We start from the raw sequence: 25,816 nt of genomic DNA, 5'->3' as shown, positions 1-25,816 counted from the left end.
GCCACAGCTGGCACGACAGCCAAGAATTCTGCTGTTCCCGGCGCTTCCTTCTCATTCTACTATAGCCTAGTCGAATTTCTTTGTCATGCCTATGCTGCACCAAGGAAGGCATCAATTTGAAACTCTTTCAAATTATACCTACTTTAGAAACCACACTACTTCTCTTGGCACCTTTCTTAACCTCCAGAAGTGGCAAATAATAATAATAATAATAATAATAATAATAATAATAATAATAATAATAATTTAGTAAGATTTAAAGATGGTACATGTTGTTTCCAACATACTGATAATCATGTTCAATACTATAAGAACAGTATTAGACAAAAAGTTGCTGTAATGATGACTTAATTACTGTATATTGTTGTGGGGAGATACCATGAACAAGGCAATTTATAAAAGGAAGCATTTAATTGGGGGCTTGTTTACAGTTTCAGAGGGTGAGTCCATGACCATCATAGCAGGAAGCATGGCGGCAAACAGGCATGACACTGGGGCAGTAGTCGAGAGCCCCCATCTGATCAAACTGCAGGCAGAGGGAGAGAGAGAGAGAGAGAGAGAGAGAGAGAGAGAGAGAGAGAGAAGGAGGGAGAGAGAGAGAGACAGAGAGAGAGAGAGAGAGAGAGAGAGAGAGAGAGAGAGACGATTAAGGCTACTTTGAGCTCTCAGTGTAATACCTCTTCTAAGAAGGCCACACCTCCTAAACCTTCCCAAAATAGTTCCACCAACTGGGAACTAAACATTCAAATACACAATCTTATGGGTGCCATTTTCATTCAAACCACTAAAAACGATTTAGTAATCTTGCCATTAATTTTAGAAAGATATCCTAGAAAATTCATTTAAATAAGTCTTTGGTGTCTAGCAAGCAAGAAAAGGGACACACATAGCCATTGTTCATTGGGTTGTACATTAGTATTCAGGTAGCAAGATTTATTCTCTTTCTCCACATTAAATGTTGTTAAGAATTGTGGCCTACTGTAATTTTCCTGGCTAGGAAGCTTCTCAAAGAGCAAGCTGGAACGCCTATGATTTGTGAACTCCCATGTGGTTCATTTGTCTACAAGGTCTGTTAATGAGATGTGAGGATTTCAGTTGCCACCATGACAACCAAAGACGTGAGTATTGTTTCTTTCCATTTCCCAGCTACAGAAATGTAGAAAGGAGCATCTTTCTCTCCAGCTGCTATTTTAATATGAACATCTGGTAACTGTGGAAATTGAGGTGATTGTCTGACCAACATGTTTACAAGATGCAGCCTGATAAAGAGCTTGCTCAGAGGCAGTAAAATATGTCATAGACCACACATTAATTTGTAGCAATCTTTTTATTTAAAAAAAAAACCTTGCTTGTGTCCTGTTATTCTCACAAGCCTATAATTTTGCTGTCCATCTCAAAAGGTGAGAATTGTGTGTGTGTGTATGTGTTTGTGTATGTGTGCATGTATATGTGTCTGTATGTGTTTGTGTGTGTTTCTGTGCCTGTGTGTCTCTGTGTATATGTGTTTGTGTGTTTGTGTGTGGCTGGGGATTAAACCAGGACCTTGTGCATGCTAGACATTCTGTCACTGAACTACAAGTCCAGCCCTGTAACATAATTTTAATATTTTCTGTTTGTATGTGTAAGATTTTGCTGGGTGAGTAGAGATATTTTGTGAAGATAAAATATTTACATGCTCTTTCTTGTATGCATTTTCTCCCTTCAGTAGTACTGTTAGCAACATTCACCATGTACTATGGATCCACAAGACCTATAAATTTAAATTGTTGTAAGACAAAGCTCTTAACATCAGATTATCATGTGGCTGGAGAGATTAGCACAAAACAAACTGAAATGGATCAGTGTGTGATGCTGAGAGGAAAGAGATCATTTTCTCAGCATGACGGGAATTGAAGTGTGAGTGCAGATATGTCAGAGAACACATACATGCAGGCGCAACATCCATATACATAAAAAATACAGCAGAACAAATTCTTCAGATTTGGTTTAAGTTTGAGAAGTACACACACATACACAAAAGAAAGGAGAAATGTATGTATGAATGATGTACACATTCACAGATTTTAAAAAGTCTTTAAAAGTAATTGTGCAACACAGCAACAGTGACTGCATGCACAATACCCATTCACGATTGAGCTAGCTAAAATCCCAGCATGGTGTGTGTGTGTGTGTGTGTGTGTTATGAAGTCCCACCCCTATCCGAGGAGCTATTGGCAGGTGGTGGGTTCTGGATAAGAAAGGACTGGTTTTCGTCAGGGCTGTGTAATTCTGGTATTGTGAATTTTACATTGAAATACCTTGACCGCTGTTTAGGTCACTTTGGGTAAACAAAACTCTAAACCTCAGATTGCATATTAAGTAAGAATTAAGTGTAGTATATAATCTCTGCCAGAAGTCCTATATTTGGACTTTGGAATAATTCAAGTTCTGTCACACTTGCAGATTTTTACGAGGGTATTTGGAGGAACCTCAGTTCCAGGATGTGCAGGGTCCCCGTTCTGAGGCTGGGGAGGCGGGGGTGGCAATAGTTACAGAAACGAGGACGCTGCAGTAGGATGAAGGAGCTGCAGCAAGACTTTCACAAACCCTTTAAATGCAAGGAAACAGAGGCAGATGGGAGGGCAGAGGAACAAGGTCGTCCTCCAGGAGAAGGCAGGAGTCGCCACGGACCTCTATAGCGAGTGCGGCAAGCTCCGCAGGAGGTTCGAGGCACCTGAGCTTGAGTCAGCACGACTAGCTGCAGTGTCCACGCCCCAGAGCCCCGCCCACTCGTAGCCCCAGGCCCACTCTTGAGCCCCAGGAGCGCGCGCGGTACCCTGGCGCGGTCCTCAGGTGCGTTCCCGGGCGGACGGGGGTGGGGGTGGGGGTGGGGGTGGGTGGGCGTGGCTCCGGCGGCGGGCGCGCGCGCGGCTCTCGGTGCGTAGCCGGGCGGCGGGCACGCGCGCGCGCTCTCGCTCGGTCTCGCGGCCCCGCGTCTCCTCCGAGGATTTCGGAGCTCCGTCACTCTGGCGGTCCCCGCGGAGGAGAGCTCGGCGCGGTGGGCCTGACGGCGCTGCGGCTGCGACGCCGGGGCGAGGAGACGCCGGGGCCCTAGGCGCTCGAGGCCTGCGGCCCGGCCAGTCGCGTCTGCGGAGAGAGGTGACGAGGTGGCGGGGACGGCCGAGCAGCTGGGGGCCCAGGAGAGGGTGTGGCGGGCCGCGGGGGCCGAGGATGCTGGGCCGCCTGGGATGCTGGCGGGTGGCGGGCGCTGACCGGGACCTCCGGCCACCGGGTGGGCGACGTGGCACGTTTCCACCCTCAGAGCTTCCGGAGAGGCAGAAGGAAAAACAAACCAAAACCACCCCCCCCCCCCCAAAAAAAAAACCTTAAACCGAGCCGGAGTCTTTTTCCGCCCCGAGGGCTAAGGAGCGTCCGTCGCCTCTCGGAGGGGACAGATTGGCTGGCGGGTCTGTGTGGCTAGAGGACCTTGGGGTGAGAGGAAAATCCGCAGAGCTCGTGACATGGTTTGGGGGGCTGCAAAGATCTGAATCCCCCAAACGTAGCGCAGGTCCCCGAGCGCGGAATTGTGTCGGGGAGGAAGAAAAGCGAGGCAGATGGGGGGCAGCAGCCTGGAGGCGAGCAGAGGTGAGGATTTCGCCCTCTCAGGTTTGACTTCACGTTTTAGAAGGATCTAGTCTGGGGACAAGAAGAAAAAAGGCAGCCGCGCCTACTTTCCGCCGAGGACATTCTAGGGCCCGAGACGAGGTTGCATCCTGGCTCTGAGCCAGGGTCAGGATTGCTTCATCTTGACAGCAGCTCTGAGGTTGGAGATGGTACTCTAGTTGAGTGGATGTGGGAAATGGCTCTTAAAGAGGTTAAATAACTTTATTAAGGTCCCAGCTGGGGAAAAAAAAAATGAAGCGCCGAGATTCTACCGCAGGCATGCCAGACTCCTTAATTCCAGTGCTCTGCCCAATGTATTTTATGTTTGTTTGTCCAGAGAGCATTTTTATGTATCTTAGAGAAGACTCAGTAGATGGGGGCATTATTAGAAGAACACTTGGTGGGCATTTGCCCAGAAATCATGCTTAGGAGACATTGGTCTTTGAATGTGGGTCGTTTAATCGAATGTATTCTTGAAAATACAAAACTTCAAATGATATTAAACACAGGGAAATCTTAAATTTGGTATAAATTTATTAATACTTTACATTTATTGTCTTTTGTATTCCAGATAATAATTTTGTTCCTAGAATACAAAGATGAATATAATTTTTAATGTCTGCCATTGAGTTTAATTGAAAAAGTAATTATACAAAAACATTTCATAATATAAATTGTAATCTTTATTAGTGTGTGAATTGATTTGGAAATAGTTTAACGTGCAAACTTTAAACTTTTATACACAATTAATATTGTATATAAGAAAAACTATTAGCTAACTTGCCATATGGGCATCATTGCCTTGTTTTCTCCAGCAAGACATACAAATTAGGTTAAACTTTATTGGCATTAATATTTTGTTTTATTATGCATCACTGCCATAAATTTTAAAAGATCAATTAAGAAAGCATTTATGATTGATCTTCTATTAAATTTTGTCCACTGAGAAGCCAGTAATATAGTTGGGTGGGATTTTCTTTCAGCTCATTGTTGGATAGGTTAATAGCTCTTTTCAAAAAAATTAAATCTTAACTTAAAACTATAGCTAAAGCCAGAGTGTATTTAAGCTTTTGTGGTTTAGAGTTCTAGGGAAAATGGAGTCTTTAGTTAGGCTGTAATGGCATATTGTTTAAAATGTACATGGTTACAGGCACAGATGTAGGTAAGTGGATAAACTAGTGGAGAAATATCTTTTGACTCCTTCTGTGTTCTCACTAAAGTAGGACTCCAGATCACACTTGGAAAATGATACTAGAGATAGAAATGTAGGCGGTTTGAGGATGGGGAAAGTGAATGGGCTTGTAAAGTGTGTTTGGCAGGCAGTGGAAGCATGTTCCTTGGTGTAAAGGTGCAAAAGGGGTTTAGAGGTGCTTCTTGGCTGTGCACAAAATTAGTTTTTAGTTTTTGCATGGGAGGTATTTCACAGTCTGTTTTCAGTTTTTGTCTTTATATTGTTTTCTAGGGCATGCACCCATGCCCTGTGCCAATTCAGTCTGTATTCTGCCTCCACCCTCTCTGCTCTTTATTTTACCCAAGTCAAGGCTTTTGGAAATACAGCTTTCCCATAGTTTTCTCTCTGCTTAGAAATTCCTTTTGGTCCTTTCCCAAACTCTTTCCCTCAACTGGGATTAGAACATTACATTTAAATTTACTTACCGAAGTTAGTGATAGCAATATCCTTTTTTTTTTTTGTTTGTTTGTTTTTTTTTTGTTGTTGTTTTGTTTTGTTTTGTGGAGAAATTCTTCAGAAAATGTTAGAAAAGTGACCCACTTTTTTCACTTGCTTCTGTAACCGGTAGCTGATAAAGGAATTAGTCAGCTTTTTTTTTTTGATAAACAGTAAGAGTTAAATCATTTAGGTTTTGAAGACTGAGTAGAAACTGTCTCAGCTTAACTCTGTCCTCATTGGAAAAAGCAGTCAAAGACAGCACATATATGAATCAGCATGGGTGTAGTCCAATAAAACTTCATATATAGGCCCCGAAGTTTGAATTTCATAGTTTGACCCATCACAAGTTATCAATATTTAATTTTTCCTTCAACCATTAAAAATATGTGGATACATGCTAGGCAGGTGGCTCTGTGGGAGTTAATGGCCATCCAGGGCTACCCAGTGAAATCTGGTCTCATCCTACCACTCTCCAAAAACCCCTCACACATTGTCAGAGCAAGTGGGGGTTGGGTTTAGACACCACTACCTCCTCCATCTTTGTTTGCAGACCCTTAATCTGTAAGGACTCTCAGGAAAAGGTTTGATAAAGGAATTTGTATTAAGGTAATTTTGGTATTACCAGTGGTGTCAGAAAAGCAAATAGAAGTAATTTTTTTTTTTTTTTCCATTACGGATCTCATGGTTAGGCTCAGGGTTAAGACACAAAAAATGTTAATGTAGTATGTTAACTAATTACAGTTATATTTACTTAGTAAAAAGAGAAAATAAAACAGTAGTAATTAGCTTTGCTTGAGTTGGCCAGACGTGACCTCAAACGAAGTACAGAACATATTTTAAGTTGAGAGCCTTTCCAAAAGTCTTTCAAATATGCTGCTAAGAAAGTCACTGACCACATCTTATTGGTAAATAGTTCTGAATGTAAAGATTGCTGTCTCTTTATAAGATATAATCTTACTTCATACATCATAGAAGTAAATGTGGATTAAAAATGGGCTCTACATAATAAGTTTTAATTTCAAGGTGATTTTTGCCTCTTACAAAGTAAAATGATATTGTTTATTCCAAAATATTTGATGCATTACTAGCTAAATGCTTGGTAGAGGTAATGGTAATAGTAGATAAATTGGAGTTTTTTTTTTTGTTTGTTTTTGTTTTTGTTTAAATGAAGAGTCTCTTAAGAAAAGCACATTTTAAACAGGCAATTAATAAAATAGTATAATTCTCTTACATTTAAAAAATCTGTATAACTTTCAAATTTTTCAGTTAGTAAGCAGTCTAGATTCAGTGAAATGGCATAGTGGGTAAATGCACTTTCTGCCAAGCCTAAAAATCTTGAGTTTAGTCCCCTACACCAACATGTAACAAGTTTTTCTCAGTCCCACCAGCCAGCAATAATGACATGGACACTTTGTGTTAATTATGAAAGCTCAGCCTATAGCTTAGGCTTGTTCCTAACTAGCTCTTATAACTTAAATTAACCCATTTATATCAATCTACATTCTGTCGTTACCTCTCTTCCATCTTGTATTTCCTGTTCCCTCTCCCATTTCTCCTGGTGTCTCCTGTGCATCTAGATTCTCCTCTTCCTTTCTCTCCCTGGATATCCAACCTGTACCTCCTGCCCAGCTATTGGCCATTGAGATTTTTATTACACCAATCACAGCTAATACATCTTCACACAATGTACAAATACCCTACAGCACCCACATGGTAGAAGGAGATAACCAACTCCCAAAACACTCACATATACACACACAGTAAATAAAGTTTCCTAATTTTTAACTGACTTTCTGGTATTTGGCTTGTATAATGCTTTATTTTTAAGTCAATTACTTACATATTAGGAAAGAAAGAATACTTCAATAGACTTTCATATTTTCTTTTTAGAGTTGTCACTAGTGTCTAGTCAAGTTTTACTACTTGGATGGAAAGAAGCTCAAAAATATTGAAATGTAATATTTTCTACACAATTAGATCTGCTTTTCAATAAAAAGTCTAACTATGATTTTATACTTTATTGTTTTCTCCTGTTTGTTCTTTATCATCATCCATGCTGCTGGATTCTCATGATGCGGCCTTACTTGTAGTTTACCAGTTTGTCTTTAGAAGTTATTGACACTGTAGAAGTTCTGTTTCTGCTAATTTCAGTTCCATGGCTTTTTCTTGAATCACTCAGTTGTTATTCCACGAATATGGTATTCTTTATTATTCTTTGTGGCTATTAGTTCTACTACTTTCATGTACATTAGTGATCAACATTTATAATTAATTACTTGCCTTGTATCAGAATTTCAGTTTTACATGTGCCAATTCTTTTACTTATTTTAAGGACCCCAAAGAGGTATTGTAATTATTTTACAAAAGACAAAGAGACAAAAAAGTTAAATAATGTACCTAAGATCTCATAGCTGTGAAATAACAGAGGCAGGATAGTTGGCTTGATTAGAGAGGTCACATTCTTAACCACTATACTATACGCTTCAAGTATTAGTAATTGTTATATTTGTTGATTTTGGTGCCTCTCTTGTGTTGGTTAAGATGCTTTTGGTTTTAAGAAATAATTATAGGAAGATAATAGAGTACCTTCCCCAAGGAAGAAAAATCAAGTTTGAGCATAATAAGAATTTCCCATTAGGTGAAAACTTAACAGCAGAAAGTTAAATTTTCATAAACATTATCTTTAAGGTAAATTCAGTTTCCATAACTTTTGGAAGGCAGAGGCAGGTGGATCTCTGAGTTTGTAACCAGAGTGAGTCCAGAACAGCCAAAGCTACACAAAGAAACCCTGTCAAAAACAAAACAAAACAAAACAAAAAACCAAAACAAGAACAAGCAAGCAAACAAAAATCTATACTGCTAGAAGAAAATGTAATGAATACAATTCAAGGGGTATTTGTAGTGGAGGAAATGGAAATAGTGTTTTTTGTTGGGGTCATTGTTGGGAAGTAAGACTTAGGGTTTTTATTTTGTCTATTTCTTATTATTTTTAAAAGACATGCATGGTCTCTTTATATAGCCCTGGCTGACCTGGGACTCACTGTGTATACCAGACCGGCGTCCATCCCACAGAGATCCACCTGCCTCTGCTGGGATTCTGCTCTACCATACCCAGCCTGGATTTAGTTTTGTTTTAAAAAGTTCTCACAAGATGTGAAGTGGATAATTAGATTTGTGAACTGTAGACAAGAGACTCAAATTTGAATTCAGGTGACAGTTCAAAGTAAAAATATGAATCCAGCTATTCCGTGGAGGATTTGGTATATAAAAATGGAATGTTAAAAATTCAATTTGATGATTAATAATTTAGTGATACTTTCTAAGTTGATTTTTGTCAGAAAATTTGGGAATATTCATGTTGAGTTGGTTGATGTTTCTGTTTGTTTTGTAGCAGATTACCTTTGAATGACTGTGCTTTCTGTTCTTTTCTTTGGCCCAGATGTGATTATCAATGTACTCTTGATTGCTTTTGTTGTGCTTTTCTAATTTCTTTTAATCACTTTACAAAATGTTATTATTTTCCCTACGTAAGTAATTATATATCAGCGACAATATGGAATAACAAAGTAGAAGTTGTAATTTCATTTGTAAATTAAAAAGTTGTAGTCCGTCATTTTTCTATGCACATAAAGAGGATGCTCATTTAAGTTAACTTTTAATAATAAACATTTATTCAGGAGAAGACATACTGCTTCTAAAAAGTTGTTTGTTTTTTTTATTTGAAGTGGAGACGGTCAGAACTTGCAACAGATTGCCCTTGCTTTGGAGAGGACTCACATCAGTGGCCTTCATTGGGTATGTTTATATAAAACAAGGCAGCACCAATGGCTTTGGAAGGTTTAACAAGACCTTGATTTGTTTGTTTGTACTTTGGGTTTTTTTTTTTTTTTTTAAATCATTCACAATTTCAAAAATACATGTGACATACTTTAATCATATTTTGCCCATTATCTTCTCTTAGTTCCTTGCCCTTCCATTAAAAACTTCCTAGCAAGACCCCCTGTTAGTTTTTTTTAAACAGAAACAAACAACTTTTAATTTTGTGGCCCAGTGTACATAATTAGAGTTGCTTGCAGGCACATGTTGGTGGATGGGGGTTATTTACTTTAGTAAGGAAAACTTACCAATGGCACACCACTAAAGAATATGACATACCCAAAAACCGTTTATGGCTTCTCAGGGAGGTGTGTATTGTTCCCCCTGCCCCTCAAAGCTGATAGCTGCACCAGTCATTATGGGCATAAACATAGTTATTTAGAAGGCAGTTTAAGATACACATCATGTCCATGTAGCAAAACAACAGTAGTGGTTTCCCCCCCGGGGCCCATGATTTCCCTAGGCATGGGCTTTTGATGGGTTTACAGATCAGGTGTAAATTCCCTCCTGTGGCATGGATTTCAGATCCATTAGAAAGTGAGTGGTTACTTCTGGAACAGACTTGCCACTCTGTACCATTTACACTATAGAACCTTTGTTTGGCTAGTTGTTAGTGTTGTCTGCAGGGTCTGCAGTTAGTGATTTTATTGACAGTTTTACCCTAGCACTGTGCGTGCTAGCCACCAGGGAGGGACTTCCAGTCTAATTTCAAATTTATTTATCTATGTCTCCCAGATTGCCAGCTACTTAGAAGTTTTTGTCAGATAATTCTAAAATTTATGTGTAGGAAATTATAGTCCTTCAAATCTTAGCCAGATCAACTCCTATCTTTCAGCAAACACTGTTTGCTGTTCTGTGTGCCAGACTGACACTAAATAGAGCATTCCTTCCCATGCGTGGTCCGAGAGTTTTCTGAGACCAGCAAAATCTACAGTAAGAGCAAGGACAGAGAACATGCAAACATGTAACTTTCTCAGAGCCTAGTTTTATCTTTGTCTTCTGTTACCTAGGCTTTAATTCCTACCCGGATTTTGCCACTGCAGCATTGATTCTTAGTCCAGTTTTTAAATTATTTGCTTATTTACTTGAAATCAGTTCTGCTGTACAAGTATAGCTGTGTAAAATAAGAACTTCTTAAGTGGGCATGGTGACTGTGGTGCACCGAGAGTCATCTAACACTCCAGAAATAACCTTTTACACACTTTATTTTTTGTTTGTTTTTTGCTTAGTAAGCTGGACAAATTTGACTCTTTGGTTTACCAGTAGCATCACAGTTTGAAGACAGATGCTGCTTTTGTGGCTTTTGGTGAGAGTCATGCAATACTGTCATTTTGACAGTGAGATATATTAGCCATTTGCCAAGTAATTTGCAGTTGTTTGAGACATTGAGCATTTTATTAATTTTGTGGAGATGTTGATACTTTCTGTTAGTACATTGTGAAGGTTTTTAGGTTTTGGCTATAAGTTTCTTCCCACATTCTCTGAACTATTTGCATCTTCAGTTGAGTTTTCAAAAGGTTTGTAGTTTGGATCTTTCATGTGCATGCTGCCTGGTGACCAGTCTGGATCGGGCTAGTGGTGTCTGCTGGTTTGCTTTCTCTAGTCTTTATTAACATTCATAGGAGAGATTCATATATTCCTATTTTGGGAATTAATTTAAGAGGCAATATAAAACTATTTTTTGCATGTGCACTTCAGAGCTCCCCTTTTTATTTGATCTCCCTGTTTTCTCTTTCTGGCTGCTCTTTTGGCCCTCTAGGGAGAAAGTTTCACTGTGACACTTAACTTCTGTAGCAATAACTACTGTTCAGGACCCAGGGGTAGGAGAGTAATGCACAAAGAACAGTGGGGAAGAAAAGACTAGGGATTGGTCCAGTTTTCTTGGAGAGGAAGTTTCTCTTCCTCAGAGTTTTATGACATTTGCTTTCATTACTGTAGTCTGGAACTGCCGCCACCAAGGGGATTTTTCAGAATAGGGACACAGAAAAGAATGGGAATGAATAAAAACAAACTTGCCATTTTCACATCTCCTTGAGGATTAAGACTAACTTTTCCTCCAGTCAGAATTGTAAGTTAACTTCTGAAGCCCTTCTGTCTTGGTGCTTGGTTCTCATGTGCTCAATATGAGTGATACCAAAGGAGAAAATATTATAGTAAGCTTACTGCTAGTTTGGGGCTGTTTCACATTTGATATCTCCCTGTTTCATATGTTGTTATGTACTTTGTAGAACTGTTAGATTGCTCTTTCATGCATTCTGTACATGTAGGAGAGATAGCTTGCAGTATGCTTAACTTCATTTTATGTAGGAATGAAAAAAAAAATACATGTGCTTTACTGTGTAGTTCAAGCTTCGTTTGTTTTTCCTCTTAATAAGCTGACCCAGAGAACATGGCTACTGCAATTAGGGATGTGGGAGTTTGGAGACAGACTAGAACACTTCTACTGAAAAATTACCTAATTAAATGCAGGACTAAAAAAAGTAGTGTTCAGGTAAGTTAAAAATACTCATTATTTTGTCTTCTTATGATTTGTTTTGCTTTGATGTGTTCCATATTAGAATTTTTAGGAATACATTTTTATTATAATTTTATTTCTTTCAGTTTGCTTATAAAATAAAAGCATATTGTATTGTTTATGATAGCAAGAAAAAAAAAGAATGAACTAATGCTCCTAAGTGATTACTCAGTTCAGTTAACTTCTAACATCATCATGTGATTTTAGGCATGCATTTCACCCCATTGATGAAGTAATATTTCACAGATAACTTTTTGAAACAATATTACACAATTTTATACCCCACATCTTCCGAATGTATGGTTTATGAATTAAGTTGCCAAAGAATACTAAAACTATGTCACAAGAGTTGTACCCTAGCATGGTGTACTTTTGGTAAAAGAATAAAGTCTAGCTAACCAGTTGTCAATAATTTCAGGTATGGGTTATCTTCTGAAACTAGCAAAACAAGGAACAAGATAAGATAATAGTTCATGCCTAGTAAAGCAGGCCATAAACTAATTAAGTATAATTTTAGTAGTATTTTAGGTATTGTTAATAAGGTACTATTTTTAATTCCAAACCAGTGAGTTTTTCATTTACTTATTTACTTACTTTTCTTTTTCCTAAGTTCATTTCAGTTTAATGATAATCTTTGTAAGAATTTGTTCACAAGTTACTTTGGAATTTTATGAGTAAATTTAAAGTGGGTATTTAATCAGTACTCTTAAGACATTTGAACATTATCTTTATGTCACTTTATTATATAATTTGAATATTAAAACATTTCAGTGAAACTGAATGCATATTGAAAATGATCACCTATGTTTTGGGGTTTGGTGGGATGTTCAACATCGTAATATTTTTAGGATAGGATTGCTTTTACTTTCTCTGTATAAGAGAGGACAATAACTTTTTGCTGATTTCCTTAATAGTACCTTTGTTATTTGCATAGAAATCTTGATTTTTGCCACCATCCTTATACTTTGTAATAACTTTGTTTCTTTTATTCTAGGAAATTCTTTTTCCTCTATTTTTTTTATTCTGGCTAATATTAATTAGCATGATGCATCCAAATAAGAAATATGAAGAAGTATCTGATATAGAACTTAACCCCATGGACAAGTCTAGCCTTTCTAACCTTATTCTTGGATATACTCCTGTGAATAATATTACAAGCAGCATCATGCAGAGCGTATCTACTGATCATCTCCCTGATGGTATTGAAGTCTTTTTTAAAAAAAGATTTATTTTTATTTATGCATATGTTGTACGCGTTTGTGTGAGTGTATGTACACGTGTGCAGGTGCCCATGGAGGCCAGAAGAACCCTTAAGATTCCTTGGAGCTAGAGTTACAGCAATCCAATTAATTAGCTAGGTGTCATGTATGAGAACATTAACATTTGAAGAGTTAAGTCACTAATGTGAACTTACACAGCTAATGGATAATGAAGCTAAGTACCAGTCCTGTGTTCCTTTACAACAAATTCTGGAGCTTCTGTAATGAAGTTAACTTACTGTAGACAATAGAGAAAATATTTTTAAAAATTGTCTAACTTATGTGATAGAATGATGACAGTGTTTTCTCCATTTAGCCTCTGAAGAGGAATAAGCAATATTAGGTATAAATGATAATTTTTATTCAAAGAAGACTTTGCAGAGTTTTAGCATAATTGCTAACATGCATGTAAGGATGCTCAGCTGTGGGTCCATGGGCTGCATGTAGTTGAAGTGGAGGATAGGTATGTATATGGCTCAACACAAAATACTTAAAACATTAGATATGGTTTTTTTCGGGGGGAGGGGCGTAACTTGATTGTATGATTTTTGAGCATGAACATTGTGGATGATTATGTTGTCAAACAGCTTGTCATGCCTGGAAAAAATTTCTCCATAAAAACAAATATTTAAAAGTAAGATTTCAATTACTAGGAGTTATTTTATTTTGAAACAAGTAATTGAACTACATTATTATTTTTATAATTTCATTTCTGTGTGAAATCTTACAGACTTTAAAAAGTATAGCTAGCATATTCAAGGACCTAGGTTTTTTCAGTACCAAAACAAAGACATTTAAAAGTGGAAATGATATAAAAACTACTCAGCATTAGAATATAGAATTAGAATATATCGCAACACATTGAAATTTTCAAATAATATATTTTGAAGAAATATTCTGAATATTGTTTCATATTATACTGTATCATAGACATAAATTATGTATTATAATGACATAATTTCTGTAATAAGGTCACAGTTACTACCTGTAAAATAATATTGTTGATCATTTTATGTCATTGTTTTCTTTGCACTTACCTTCATTTTCTAAGAAATTAGTGACTAAGACAAAAGTACTGATAAAATATTCCATTCATCAGATATAATTATAAAATGATTCAACTGTATTTCAGTAAATGGTTACAAGTTGTGAGTTACATTGTTCTAATATTTTATAGTTATAATTACTGAAGAATATGCAAATGAAAAAGAAATGCTAGCAGCCAGTCTTTCTAAGTCGAGCAACTTCGTAGGTGTGGTTTTCAAAGACATCATGTCCTATGAACTTCGTTTTTTCCCTGATATGATTCCAGTGTCTTCTATTTATATGGATTCAAGAGGTAAGTAACTTTATATGTAATCATTGAACTCAGTGTTAAGTGCATTTCTTTATAATCAAAATAAGAGTGTGTCCAGTATTGTCATTTTCAACTGTACTTACTTGTTCAGGTAGGAAAATTATCATGAGCAGCATAAAAAAAATTTAGGTATGAGGTCAGACATTGTGGCACTTGCCTTACTACCAGGCAGCTTTCTGTGTATGAAAGGTCAGCCTGATCTACAGTTAGTTCCAGGGCATCTGGGGTACAGGGTGAGACCTATATCCAGAAATAAAAATTGTGTATGAACATTTTTCCAAATATCTATCTATACTAAATATATGCTGTATAAAATAACTATAACATTCACTTTAATTTTAATACACTTATGTAAATATCATTTACATTAAAAAACAAAATTGTATCTTTCATTTTATGAGTTTCTAAATGCATAATTTTTCCTCCATGTAATCGTTTCCACTGTGGTATGATAGAAATGTTTAAAATCTCAAGGTCTCCTACCTATGAAATTTCTTAAGTTTACATTTGAAACATGGAGAACTGCCTTCAGTTGTTTAAACCCATGAAAAGATAATATCAGCTCTGTTTATTGTACAATATTAAAGTCACTGTATTAAGTACAGAAAGTTTTTACTTTATTCCAAAACCTTGTTTGGAAAATTCTTATTTCGCTTTTTATGAATTTGGACCTACTCATGTGTCAGAGATAAATGTGCATTATAGAATGATTTACCTTAAAACATTAAAGTGTCTTACTTGTTTTATTTTGTATTTATGAGTATTTTGCATGTTCATATGTATGTGCATCGTGTGCATGCCTAGTGATCACAGAGGTGAGGAGAGGGGTTTGGATCCCTTGAAACAGGATTTTTATGTAGGTTGTGAGTTATCCCCTGGGAACTGAACCTGGGCCCTCAGCCCGCCCTTCCCTCCCTCCCCTTCCCTCCCTCCTTCCCTTCCTCCCTCCCTCCCTCTGTCCCTCTGTATTATTTATTTACTTATTTGTTACTTGAAACAACTTTGAATTTAAATATATTTTGGTCATATTCTTCACCTCTCAGACCAAGTTGGCCCAGATCTTTTCCTCTCCCTACCCACCCAACTTAGTTATTTCTCAAAAAACCAAAAACCCAATACAACTACAAAATGCTTAAAATTTAGAAAACAAAATATATCAGTCAAAAGGGAAAAGAAACCAAAACACCAAAACTGTTACTAAATAAAAACACACACACAAAAGACCTATGGAGTCCATTATTTCCTGGTCAGCTACTCCTGAACATGAGATCTGCCCTGGAGTAGTTGATATATACCCAGTGTCATTCTGTTGGAGAAAATTGATTTTTCTGTCTCCTAGCAGGTATAAATAACAGTTCCATTGTTAACCTATACCCTAGTGGCAAAGTTTATATTCATTCATTCATTCATTCCATCTTTTTTTAGAAATATAACAAAATAAAATAAAAGATAAAACAGAAACTATCACATCAAAGTCAGACAAGACAGATCTACAGAAGGAAAAGAGCCCAAGAGAGGGCACAATAATCAGAGACCCACTCATTTGTACACTCAGGAATCCCATAAAAATCACTAAAGTGGAAACCATAATATAAGTACAGAGGACCTGGTGCAGACACATGCAGGCCTTATGCATGCTGCTTCAGTTTCAGTGAGTTCATATGATTTTTGCTGATGTTGTTTTAGAGGGCCTTGTTTTTATTGGTGTCCTCCATCTCTGGCTCTTACATCCTTTTTTCCTCCTCTTCCCTAGGGTTCCCTGAGCTTTGAGATTTGATGGAGACATCCCAGTTAGGGCTGAGCATTCCAAGGTCTCTCACTCTCTGTGTAATGTCTGGATTGGGTCTCTATATTCATTCCCATCTGCTGCAGAAGGAAGCTTCTCTGATGATGATTGAACAAAGCACAGATCTATGAGTACAGTAGAATATCATTAGTAGTCATTTTATCACTACATTTTTTTGTTTGTTTTTAGACTTGTATTATTTGGTTTTGCTCTAGGTTCTTGGGCTAGCTAGTCTCTGGTTCTTAGTGTTGGTTATGGGTTTCATCTTATGGAATTTGCTTTAAGTCAGATCAGGAATTGGTTGATTACTCTGATAAACTTTGTGCCACTATTTCCCTGGCATATCTTGTAGGTAGTACACCATAAGGGTTTGTGGCTGGCTTGGTGTTTATGTTTCTCTTTTGATAGCATATAGAGTACCTTCCTGTAACAAATACCCTGTAGCATAGGAGTGAAGGCTCTATGTAGGCACCAGTTTGATGTCTCCATGTTCAATGAGTTTTGTAGGTGTTGTCTTCAGTAGTGGGGCCTTGATGTCAGTTTGTAGAGAGAAACCTGTAGTGTTGGCAACAGCCTGGGTTGTTAGGGGATTCCTGGGTTGTTTCTTGGCTTTTGTCTAACAGCTCAATTAGTTATAACTTGAACCTGGTACTGGAAGCTTTGTTTGGTGGCGAGACATGGCCAGTTAGGTCTCTGTCTATCCCATTATTTGGCATTTTCAATTAGATCATCTTCATATATGTATATATTTCAGGAAGATTCTACTGTATTAGGTTTCCATACTAACCTTCAAATGCCCCTTAATTTTATCTGTCTCTACCCATGTTCCCTCTCTCATCCTCCCTCCCCTTTCCATTGCTACTTGATCTTCCATTCCAGAACTCGCCCATCAATATATTCATAAAAATAATTCGATTTCTTTTTCCTAATGAGATGTATCTGCTATTTCTAGTCCCTTACTCTATACTTACCCTCTGTGGTTCTATGGATTGTAGCTTGGTTATTATTGACTTCACAGCTAATATCCACATATAAGTGAATACATTCTGTATTTGTCTTTCTGGGTCTGGGATACATCACTCAGGATGATTTCTTTCTAGTTCCATTCATTTGCCAGCAAATTTTATGTCATTTTTTAAAAACTGCTAGACAATACTCTTGTGAAAATGTACCATATTTTCTTTATCCATTCTTCTGTTGAGGGGCATCTAGGTTGTTTGCAATTTATGGCTATTATGAAGAGAGCAGCAATGAACGTGCTTGAACAAGCGTCTGTGTGGTAGGATGAAGCATCCTTTGGGTATAGTAGTATAGTTGAAACTTTGATCGATTCCTATCTTCCTGAGGAACAGCCACACTGATTTCCATAGTGGCAGCAAGTGTTCTTAATCACTGAACCATCTTTCCAGCCCTAGAAAAGTGACTTTTCAATAACTGTGTTTATAATGAATTTATATCTTTATTCATTTACTATCTAGTATCCTATCACATATTTTTTGTTTTATTTTATGTGATATGTGTGATAATGTTATATGTGTGACTATATGTAAATCCACTGCATCTGGGTTGGAGGCCAGAGAACAACTTTTGGAAGTTGATTTTTCTTCTATCTTGTTGAGGCATGGTCTTTCTTGTTGTTCTGCTGCTCTGAACTCCAGGCTAGCTGGCCCATGACATGACCTTCTTGGGTTCTGTTTCTGTCTATCATCTCATCCATAGGAATGCTTGAGTTACACATACAAACCACCATATCTGGCTTTTTGTAGCTTTCATGGATAGAATTTGGGTTACTAGGCTTGTGGGGCAGGTACTTTTACTCACTGACCCATCTTGCCAGCCTCTAACATGTGTAATTTTGTCTGAGCATTCAAATAAATAGGAATCTTACAGATACTTGTCTTTGAAGGGTAGTGGCATATTCTCTTTGGGCCTGTAGAGAGTGATTGATTGTGCTACTTTGGTAACCTTCCATGTGTTATTTTTAGAAGAAAGTCCTTACAATATTGTAGAGAATCTTATGTCTCTTATTTTTCTCCCTATAGCTGGTTGTTCAAAGTCGTGTGATGCTGCTCAGTACTGGTCCTCAGGGTTTACAGTTTTACAGGCATCAATAGATGCTGCCATTATACAGGTAAATGTAATGAAGAAAAATCAAACCACAATTTAATAATTATTCCTCAATTCTTTAAAGTTGAATTTAGTTAAGTTACTTAAAAAAAAAATATATATATATATATATATATATATATATATACTATATAACAATCATTTGAGAAAAGAGATAAAATGGAAATAATATTTTCTAATTTAATACTTCTTGAAGTCTACTTTTATTGTATAGTTTTATAAATATTATTCAGCATACTATATATCAATACTATATATTTATTGATTATAGGTAATATTTCTGAAATATTCCTGTATTATGAAGGATCTGAACTTTTAGACCTTTCACTTGAATGCAAATAAGTTAAAGAAGGTGACTACTTTTATTATCTTAATTGTATTGCTAGATTTTATTTTCTATTCAATATTTATCCCTTATTTATTAAACAGTGTTTCTAAGTTATATTCTCATATAAATTTATTTAACCCTCTGAGACTGAAACTGAAAATAAAGTTATATCAAGTAGCTTCAGGACCCTGAATTACTGGCAGATTATCAGATTATGGTCTTTTGACTCCTAAGTCCATGCTTTAGTATAGTTCTGCCTCTAAGATGGTGTATAAAAATTTTTTTTTTTTTGAGCTGGGGATCGAACCCAGGGCCTTGCGCTTGCTAGGCAAGCGCTTTACCACTGAGCTAAATCCCCAACTCATAAATTCTTAAATTATGCTTCAAAGATATGCCCTTAAATTTTGTACCTTAGGCAAGAGCTATTAGAATTACATATCACATTTCTACATTTTCCCTACTATCTGTGGGGGTTTTTCTTATTTGCTTTTTCAATTAGAAACTTACTATAAAATATTTTAATATAAAGATGCATATAAGTAGTCTTCTCTACCAAACTGTACATTCAGAGTGTGTATGATACAGTAGAAGTAGGATTGGAGTCTGTAAACAGCAGTCCTGTCTCTTCTAGCTGTTAAACTTCTAGGTAGCACACTGACTGCAAATGTAATACTTTTTTGTGACAGGACTCTTGTAAGAACCAAATAAGATAATGTGTGTAGAATTGTCTTAAAAATGATTGCAACTTGCATGCTATGGCTGTATAAGGGTTTGTAATACTGTGTTACTTCAGTTGTACTGTTAAGATAAAGACTGAAATATTAGATGTGTCTCTGTGATGATATTACAGAACTTAATTGTGTTTCAGTCAGACATTAGCCCTTATAAGCTTAGACCACTGTGGGTAGTACAGAGTTGTAGTTTAGGCATTCATTTGAATATTAGAAGTATCAGTTGGTAAATATTTTAATTATACAATTCTGTAAATATGTCCTGTGTGTATCAATTTTATTTTATTTTTATTTTTTGGGGGGGTTGAGATAGGGAGGGTTTCTCTGTGTAGCTTTAGTGCCTGTCCTGGATCTCACTCTGTAAACCAGGCTGGCCTTGAACTCAGAGAATTCTGCCTGGCTCTGCCTCCCAAATGCTGGGATTAAAGGTGAGTGCCACCACTGCCCGGCCTGAGTGTATCAATTCTTTTTAAAAGGTTTTATTTATTTATTATTATACAGTGTTCTGCCTGCATGCTAGAAGAGGGCACCAGATCTCATTATAGATGGCTGTGAGCCACCATGTGGTTTCTGGGACTTGAACTCAGGACGTCAGGAAGAGCAGCCTGTGCTCTTAACCTCTGAGCCATCTCTCCAGTCCTGAGTGTATCAATTTTAAAGCAGTAAGAAAACATGCTCTTTAAATAAAAGAGCCTTTTAAAATATAGCCATAGGAATGGTGGCTATTAATCATTCCTACAAGCCTCAGCTTTGAAGAATTAATATTCCTTTAATCTGCTTAATGTGGTAATAAAATCATATGATTTTATTTTATTGGATGAATTAATCAAAATTTATTTATTCCATTCTTCAACTTTTAATTTCTAGAATGAATTAAAAGGAGAATTCTGCTTTATATGATGATATTATGGTCACTCACTTTATTTCAAGAGTGTGGCTTTTTTAGTATTTTATTTGCATGAGGTTACTTACTAATTTTAGGTCATAATAATCACATTTTATTAGGAGCTATTGTCAGAACTAAATTAATTTAATGTGTTTACATTTTGTAATTATAGCTGAAGACCAATGTTTCTCTGTGGAAGGAGCTGGAGTCAACTAAAGCTGTTATCATGGGAGAAACTGCTGTTGTAGAAATAGACACTTTTCCCCGAGGAGTCATTTTAATATATCTAGTCATAGCATTTTCACCTTTTGGGTACTTTTTGGCAATTCACATTGTAGCAGAAAAAGAAAAAAAGTTAAAGGAATTTTTAAAGATAATGGGACTTCATGACACTGCTTTTTGGTATGTTTAACGGTTTATTACTTAGTATAGTTAACAGTTGTATTAAATATACAGATCTTGAGCAGTATACTCTAATTTACCCAATTTGATGTAGTGCTGATCCTGATCTTTGTAATATTTCTGTTTTTCTTAGAATTTGAGATTAGCTAATTAGTTGCTTGTTTTACTGTAAGGGAAGAACAATGTGGGAAGTTTGTGTTGACAATACATTTAAATTTTATCTCACATTCTGTTTGAACCCATGAGCCATGTACCATGTATTTCATCGCATCATTGCACTGAAGATATGAAATCTCTAAAAATGAAAAGTTGACTATTAATATCCTTCCCTAATGTCACAGCATATACATAACACTGAAAATTTAGTTTAAAAGATCAGGGTTTGCACATATAGTTCCAGAACTCTTTTTCCCACTTGAAAACTTCAGTAAGATGAGGAACGTATTAATTATAAAACTTTTATTATGTCTTAACATTTTCTTTACTTTTTAAGTTTTATCTTAATTTTGTATATATTAGTATTTTGCCTGCATGTATGTCTGTGCACCATGTGTGTACAGTGCTTGCAGAAGCCAGAAGAGAGTATTGGATTCTCTGGAACTGGAATTACAGATGGTTCTTAGCCCCTGTGTCAGTCCTAGGAATCAAATCCAGGTCCTCTGCACGAGCAGCAAGCGGTCTTAACCATTGAGCCATCTCTCCAGCACCATACTGTTATTTTGAAAGAGGTCTCCAAGTAACTCTGGCTGTCTTGGAACTTCCTAGGTAGACCAGCGTGGCCTTGAACTCACAGGGGTCTTCCTTCCTCTGCCTCCTGAGTGCTGGAATTAAAGGTGTGTGACCATGCCTAACTTTTTTTTTTTTAATGTTCTAGAAATGTCTTTTAAGAAGCAATGGATTATTATTATTATTATTATTATTATTATTATTATTATTTTCATTATTATTTTCCAGAGATGAGGATCGAACCCAGGGCCTTGCGCTTGCTAGGCAAGTGCTCTACCACTGAGCTAAATCCCCAACCCTGGATTATTATTTTTGTATTGAAATTGCTAGATGAATTTAGCTCTAAGTGATAAGTATGTATTAAGTCAAATAAATGCTTAAATTTGAAGTTTTCTTTAAAATGATTTTTCTTCAATGCTAATGGGAAAAGAAATAAAATGTGAAATTAAATACTATAATAATTCCATTGAGCTCTGATTTGAGGAAATTCTTGAGTAAAAATAGTGACTCTAGTTTGATCTTATTAATCAGCAGCTCACATGGGTGTGAGTGTGGTAATTATGTCATTAATGGTAAGGACTTTTGTGTTTTTGATAACCAAAGGTTCAGGGTTTAATTATAGTTCATTTCATAAAGAAAACAATTATATTGACTTACTAAACTTTTACAGTTTAAGAGAATCAGAGATGCTGGTGCTCTTTTGGATTTTGAGAGTATTAGCTTTAATCATGAATTGCTATTACATTTTAAAATTTTTTGATGCTGAGAGATAGCATTTTATCTCTATATCAGTCACATTCACCTGTGACTTGACTAATACTTTATTCTTGGTTATTTAACAATATTAATTTTCAGTACATGAACACATGCAAATAATTCATTTAAAGAATAAAATGGCTAAAACAAATTTGAAGTTTAAAGTGATTTTTTTCACTGCTGAAGTGTGTTCATTTGACTATAAACATGTTTGTGCTTCCATTGTAGGCTCTCCTGGGTTCTTCTGTATACAAGTTTCATTTTCCTTATGTCACTTCTTATGGCAGTCATTGCAACAGCTTCTTCCTTGTTCCCTCAGAGTAGCAGTGTTGTGATTTTTCTACTCTTCTTCCTATATGGATTATCATCTGTGAGTATTTTAACTAGAAATATCAAAGTATCTTTGTAACGCAGTTATGATCTTTTCATTGATTAACTTAGTTTTCCATAAAGATATTTTTACTAAGTTACAGATAAATAACTAAATAGTACATGATGTAGTATTGTATAATAATGCTTTTAGAAAAATTATAATCTCATGTTTAAATCTAACTTGTTTTTGGTATATTATATTTTACATATAGTTCTGTTATTGTCTTTGTATAGTTGGTGGAAGATTGCACACTGCTCTATTTTTTCCCTCTTTTATGAAGCTTTGACTTTTTCAAATTAGTTCATGCTCTAGGACAATTAGTTTTAAAGGCTTTTAAAAAAAAATGTAGTTCTTTAGCAGTCTTGATAGTCATTTGGTATGCTAACTGATGACTATAATGACTGACCATTGTTTTAAATGATTCCAGTTTTCATTATGATTGACTTATGTGCCTGTTTGTGTATTGTTAAATACTTTTACTATCATTTCCATTCTTCAAAATAATTAATTATAAATAACTCCTATTTCTAGTATAATGACCTAATATATCATTTTCAACACTCAGTTTAAAACATAGATTCTTTGTTTAAAAGCTTACTGGGGACTTGGGTGATGACCCAGTAGGTAAAGTGCTTGCCTGATGAAGGTAAGGACCTGAGTTAGATCTCTAGCACCCACATAAATGTATCTGAAACCCTAGTATGGGGGTTGAGGATTGGGAAGGTGAGGGGATAGAAACAGGTGGGTCCCTGGGGCATGGCTCCTTATGGACTCCATTGTAGAAATGTGCCTATGTTTCCCTATTATACAGATAAATAAAGGCATTAATATTTGTCAGTTTAAAATTTTTAAATGTGTATCTCTATTTCTGTAAGAACAAAGCTTCTTCCTGTAGCATTTAGAAATTATATTTTAACAGCTATAGTTTCTCATGAATGCAGCTTTCTTTCACAAAAAAGTTAATTTGCTTTTCTGTCAGTGTATATGAATTATACATTAACCTTAACATTTATGCTTTTTAGGTGTTTTTTGCTTTAATGCTGACACCTCTGTTTAAAAAATCAAAACACGTGGGAGTAGTTGAGTTTTTTGTCACTGTGGCACTTGGATTTGTTGGCCTTTTGATAGTTCTCATGGAAAGTTTCCCCAAATCGCTAGTGTGGCTCTTCAGCCCTTTCTGTCAGTGTACCTTTCTGATTGGTATTGCCCAGGTAGGTAATACATTCATCTTTCATTCGCCAAGTAGTTTCTCTGCTTGCTGGTTGGTTGCAGTGTCTTGTCCTACCACTAATAGCACCTTTTGTTTGTAAACAAACAACACTAACATTTCTTGAGAAAGAAATGGAAGAAAACTGTTAAATTTCATCAGAAAGAAATATACTAGAGTATACCTTATATTTACTGTCACTTATAATGTCTCCAATTTTAAGTTTTCAGTTAAATATCTTGCTTACAAGTTCTTCAGTTTTTGCTTTAGTGCATCTCATAACTCTGTTTCAGTGTAATAACTCAGTTTATTAGAAGTCATTGGTTGAGTTCCAAATAATCTTCATTGCTCTATTGTAAACGCTTAAATTTATTTCAGAAAATGCTGAGCAGAAAATTGTGTATGACATAGAACAAAGTTATCACGAGTAAAATAATAAAATATGTTAAGTGTGTAGGGTAGGTTTTATTAGTCTAGGAGCCATGGAATTGTCATTCATCTAAATAATATTTAGAATTAGGGGAAGGAGAAATATCTTAGTGGTTAAGAGAACTAGCTACTTTTCCAGAGGTTCAAAGTCCAATTCCTATCACCCCCATGGTGGCTTTCAAGTGGCTATAATTCTAGTTACAGGAATCTGATGCTTTCTTTTGCTCCCATGGCACCAGGCACACACCTAGTGCCCACACACACATGCAGGCAAAACACCTGTATACATAAAAAAGTTTAAATTGAGGATACTTATATTATAAATTTGGTTTTTTATTTTTCTTACATATATAGTCAGAATCAAATGAAAAAAATCTCATAAGGAGCTATTTATAGAGTAGAATGTAAACTCAGTTATTATATGTGATTTATGTTTGATGTTATATAGAGATGTTTTATGAGGTAACATTGCAGTAGATTATTTATAAATATATTAATCAGTTGATTTAATTACTTGAAACTTAAGAGTTGTTACACACTTTGAGACTGTACTGTTGCATAAAGCTTAAGAAGCAAACTGGGAAAAAATAATTAAAAGATGGGCATGGTGGTACAGTCCTTTAATCGAAGCATGCCTTTAAATCCTTTAATCAGGAGGCAGAGGCAAGCAGGTCTCTGAGTTCAAGGTCAGCCCAGTCTACATAGAGAGACCCTGTCTCAAAAAACAAAAAAACTTACACAGGATGGAAACCATGATTAAATGAATCATTTAATGTTCTCTCTCTCTCTCTCTCTCTCTCTCTCTCTCTCTCTCTCTCTCTCTCTCTCTCTCTCTCTCGGTGGTCCTTACTATTTTCCTTGTAATAGCTTGTTACTAATTACTTTTTACATAGTTTTGTTAATGTCACTCTGATAAAACAAATGATGCTTAATAGTGTTAGCTTTGTTTTAATCATCTTTATTAATAAAGTTGGTGTTTTTGTTTTCAGGTCATGCATTTAGAAGATTTTAATAAAGGTGCCTTATTTTCTAATTTGACTGAAGGCCCCTATCCTCTAATCATTACTATTGTCATGCTGGCCCTTGATAGTGTATTCTATGTCCTCCTGGCTGTTTATCTTGATCAAGTCATTCCAGGTATGTGCTTGGTTACTGTAAAGATTCAAAAGGAATTTTGCTCATATAGGGTCAGTTTAACTTTTTTCCCCTCCTAGTCAGAGTACATTAAGTCTTTGGTGGTTTAATTTGCTTTTAAGTAATATGTGTGTGTGTGTGTGTGTGTGTACATATGTATATTCACAATATATATTATGTTGTGTATACAGCAGCCACTAGTGAACATAAGGAGATTGTGTGAAAAGAGAAATGTTTGTTTTGAAAGGCTAGTTGAACTTCACAATTCAATCCTTTATTATGTTTATCTTTTTAAACTATTTTATTTAACCCATTAAAATCCAAAACTATGAAACACTACAATCTTGTAACTCCAAACACTTTTCTTCACCTTTTAAAAATTTAATTTCATTTTTAAAAATTAAAATATAATTTCATCATGTCCCTTTCACTTTACTCCCTCCAACTCTTTTCATGTCCCTGCCCCCTCAAATTCATGGCCCCTTTTTTTGTTGTAGTTACATCTATCTGTCTTTCTGTCTGTCTATCTAAATATCTATCTAAATGCATAAATATGTAAATATAACCCACTGAGTACCTTTAGTGATGTTTCTATATGATTTCAGGGCTGACC

At 36.0% G+C, this 25,816-nt stretch overlaps 1 protein-coding gene across 2 annotated transcripts in view; it reads left to right on the top strand.

Moving 5' to 3' along the window:
- Positions 1-2,953: 2,953 nt before the first annotated feature.
- Abca5 (ATP binding cassette subfamily A member 5) overlaps positions 2,954-25,816 on the top strand; it is a 77,837-nt gene continuing 54,974 nt past the window's right edge. The window contains exons 1-10 of one of the 2 annotated variants that reach the window (XM_036195552.1): positions 2,954-3,138; positions 9,037-9,106; positions 11,563-11,678; positions 12,697-12,901; positions 14,139-14,300; positions 18,147-18,235; positions 20,349-20,578; positions 22,289-22,430; positions 23,456-23,644; positions 25,059-25,206. In XM_036195552.1, coding sequence (XP_036051445.1) covers positions 11,577-11,678; positions 12,697-12,901; positions 14,139-14,300; positions 18,147-18,235; positions 20,349-20,578; positions 22,289-22,430; positions 23,456-23,644; positions 25,059-25,206 — 1,267 coding nt within the window. In that variant the 5' untranslated portion in view covers positions 2,954-3,138; positions 9,037-9,106; positions 11,563-11,576. Of the gene's footprint in view, positions 3,139-9,036; positions 9,107-11,562; positions 11,679-12,696; positions 12,902-14,138; positions 14,301-18,146; positions 18,236-18,502; positions 18,584-20,348; positions 20,579-22,288; positions 22,431-23,455; positions 23,645-25,058; positions 25,207-25,816 lie in introns of those variants that run through there. The other variant, XM_036195553.1, reaches the window with a different exon arrangement.

Source organism: Onychomys torridus, chromosome 8 (assembly GCF_903995425.1).
Source record: "Onychomys torridus chromosome 8, mOncTor1.1, whole genome shotgun sequence".
Classification (NCBI taxonomy): Eukaryota; Metazoa; Chordata; class Mammalia; order Rodentia; family Cricetidae; genus Onychomys; species Onychomys torridus.
This window is presented reverse-complemented; position numbering and strand designations above follow the sequence as displayed.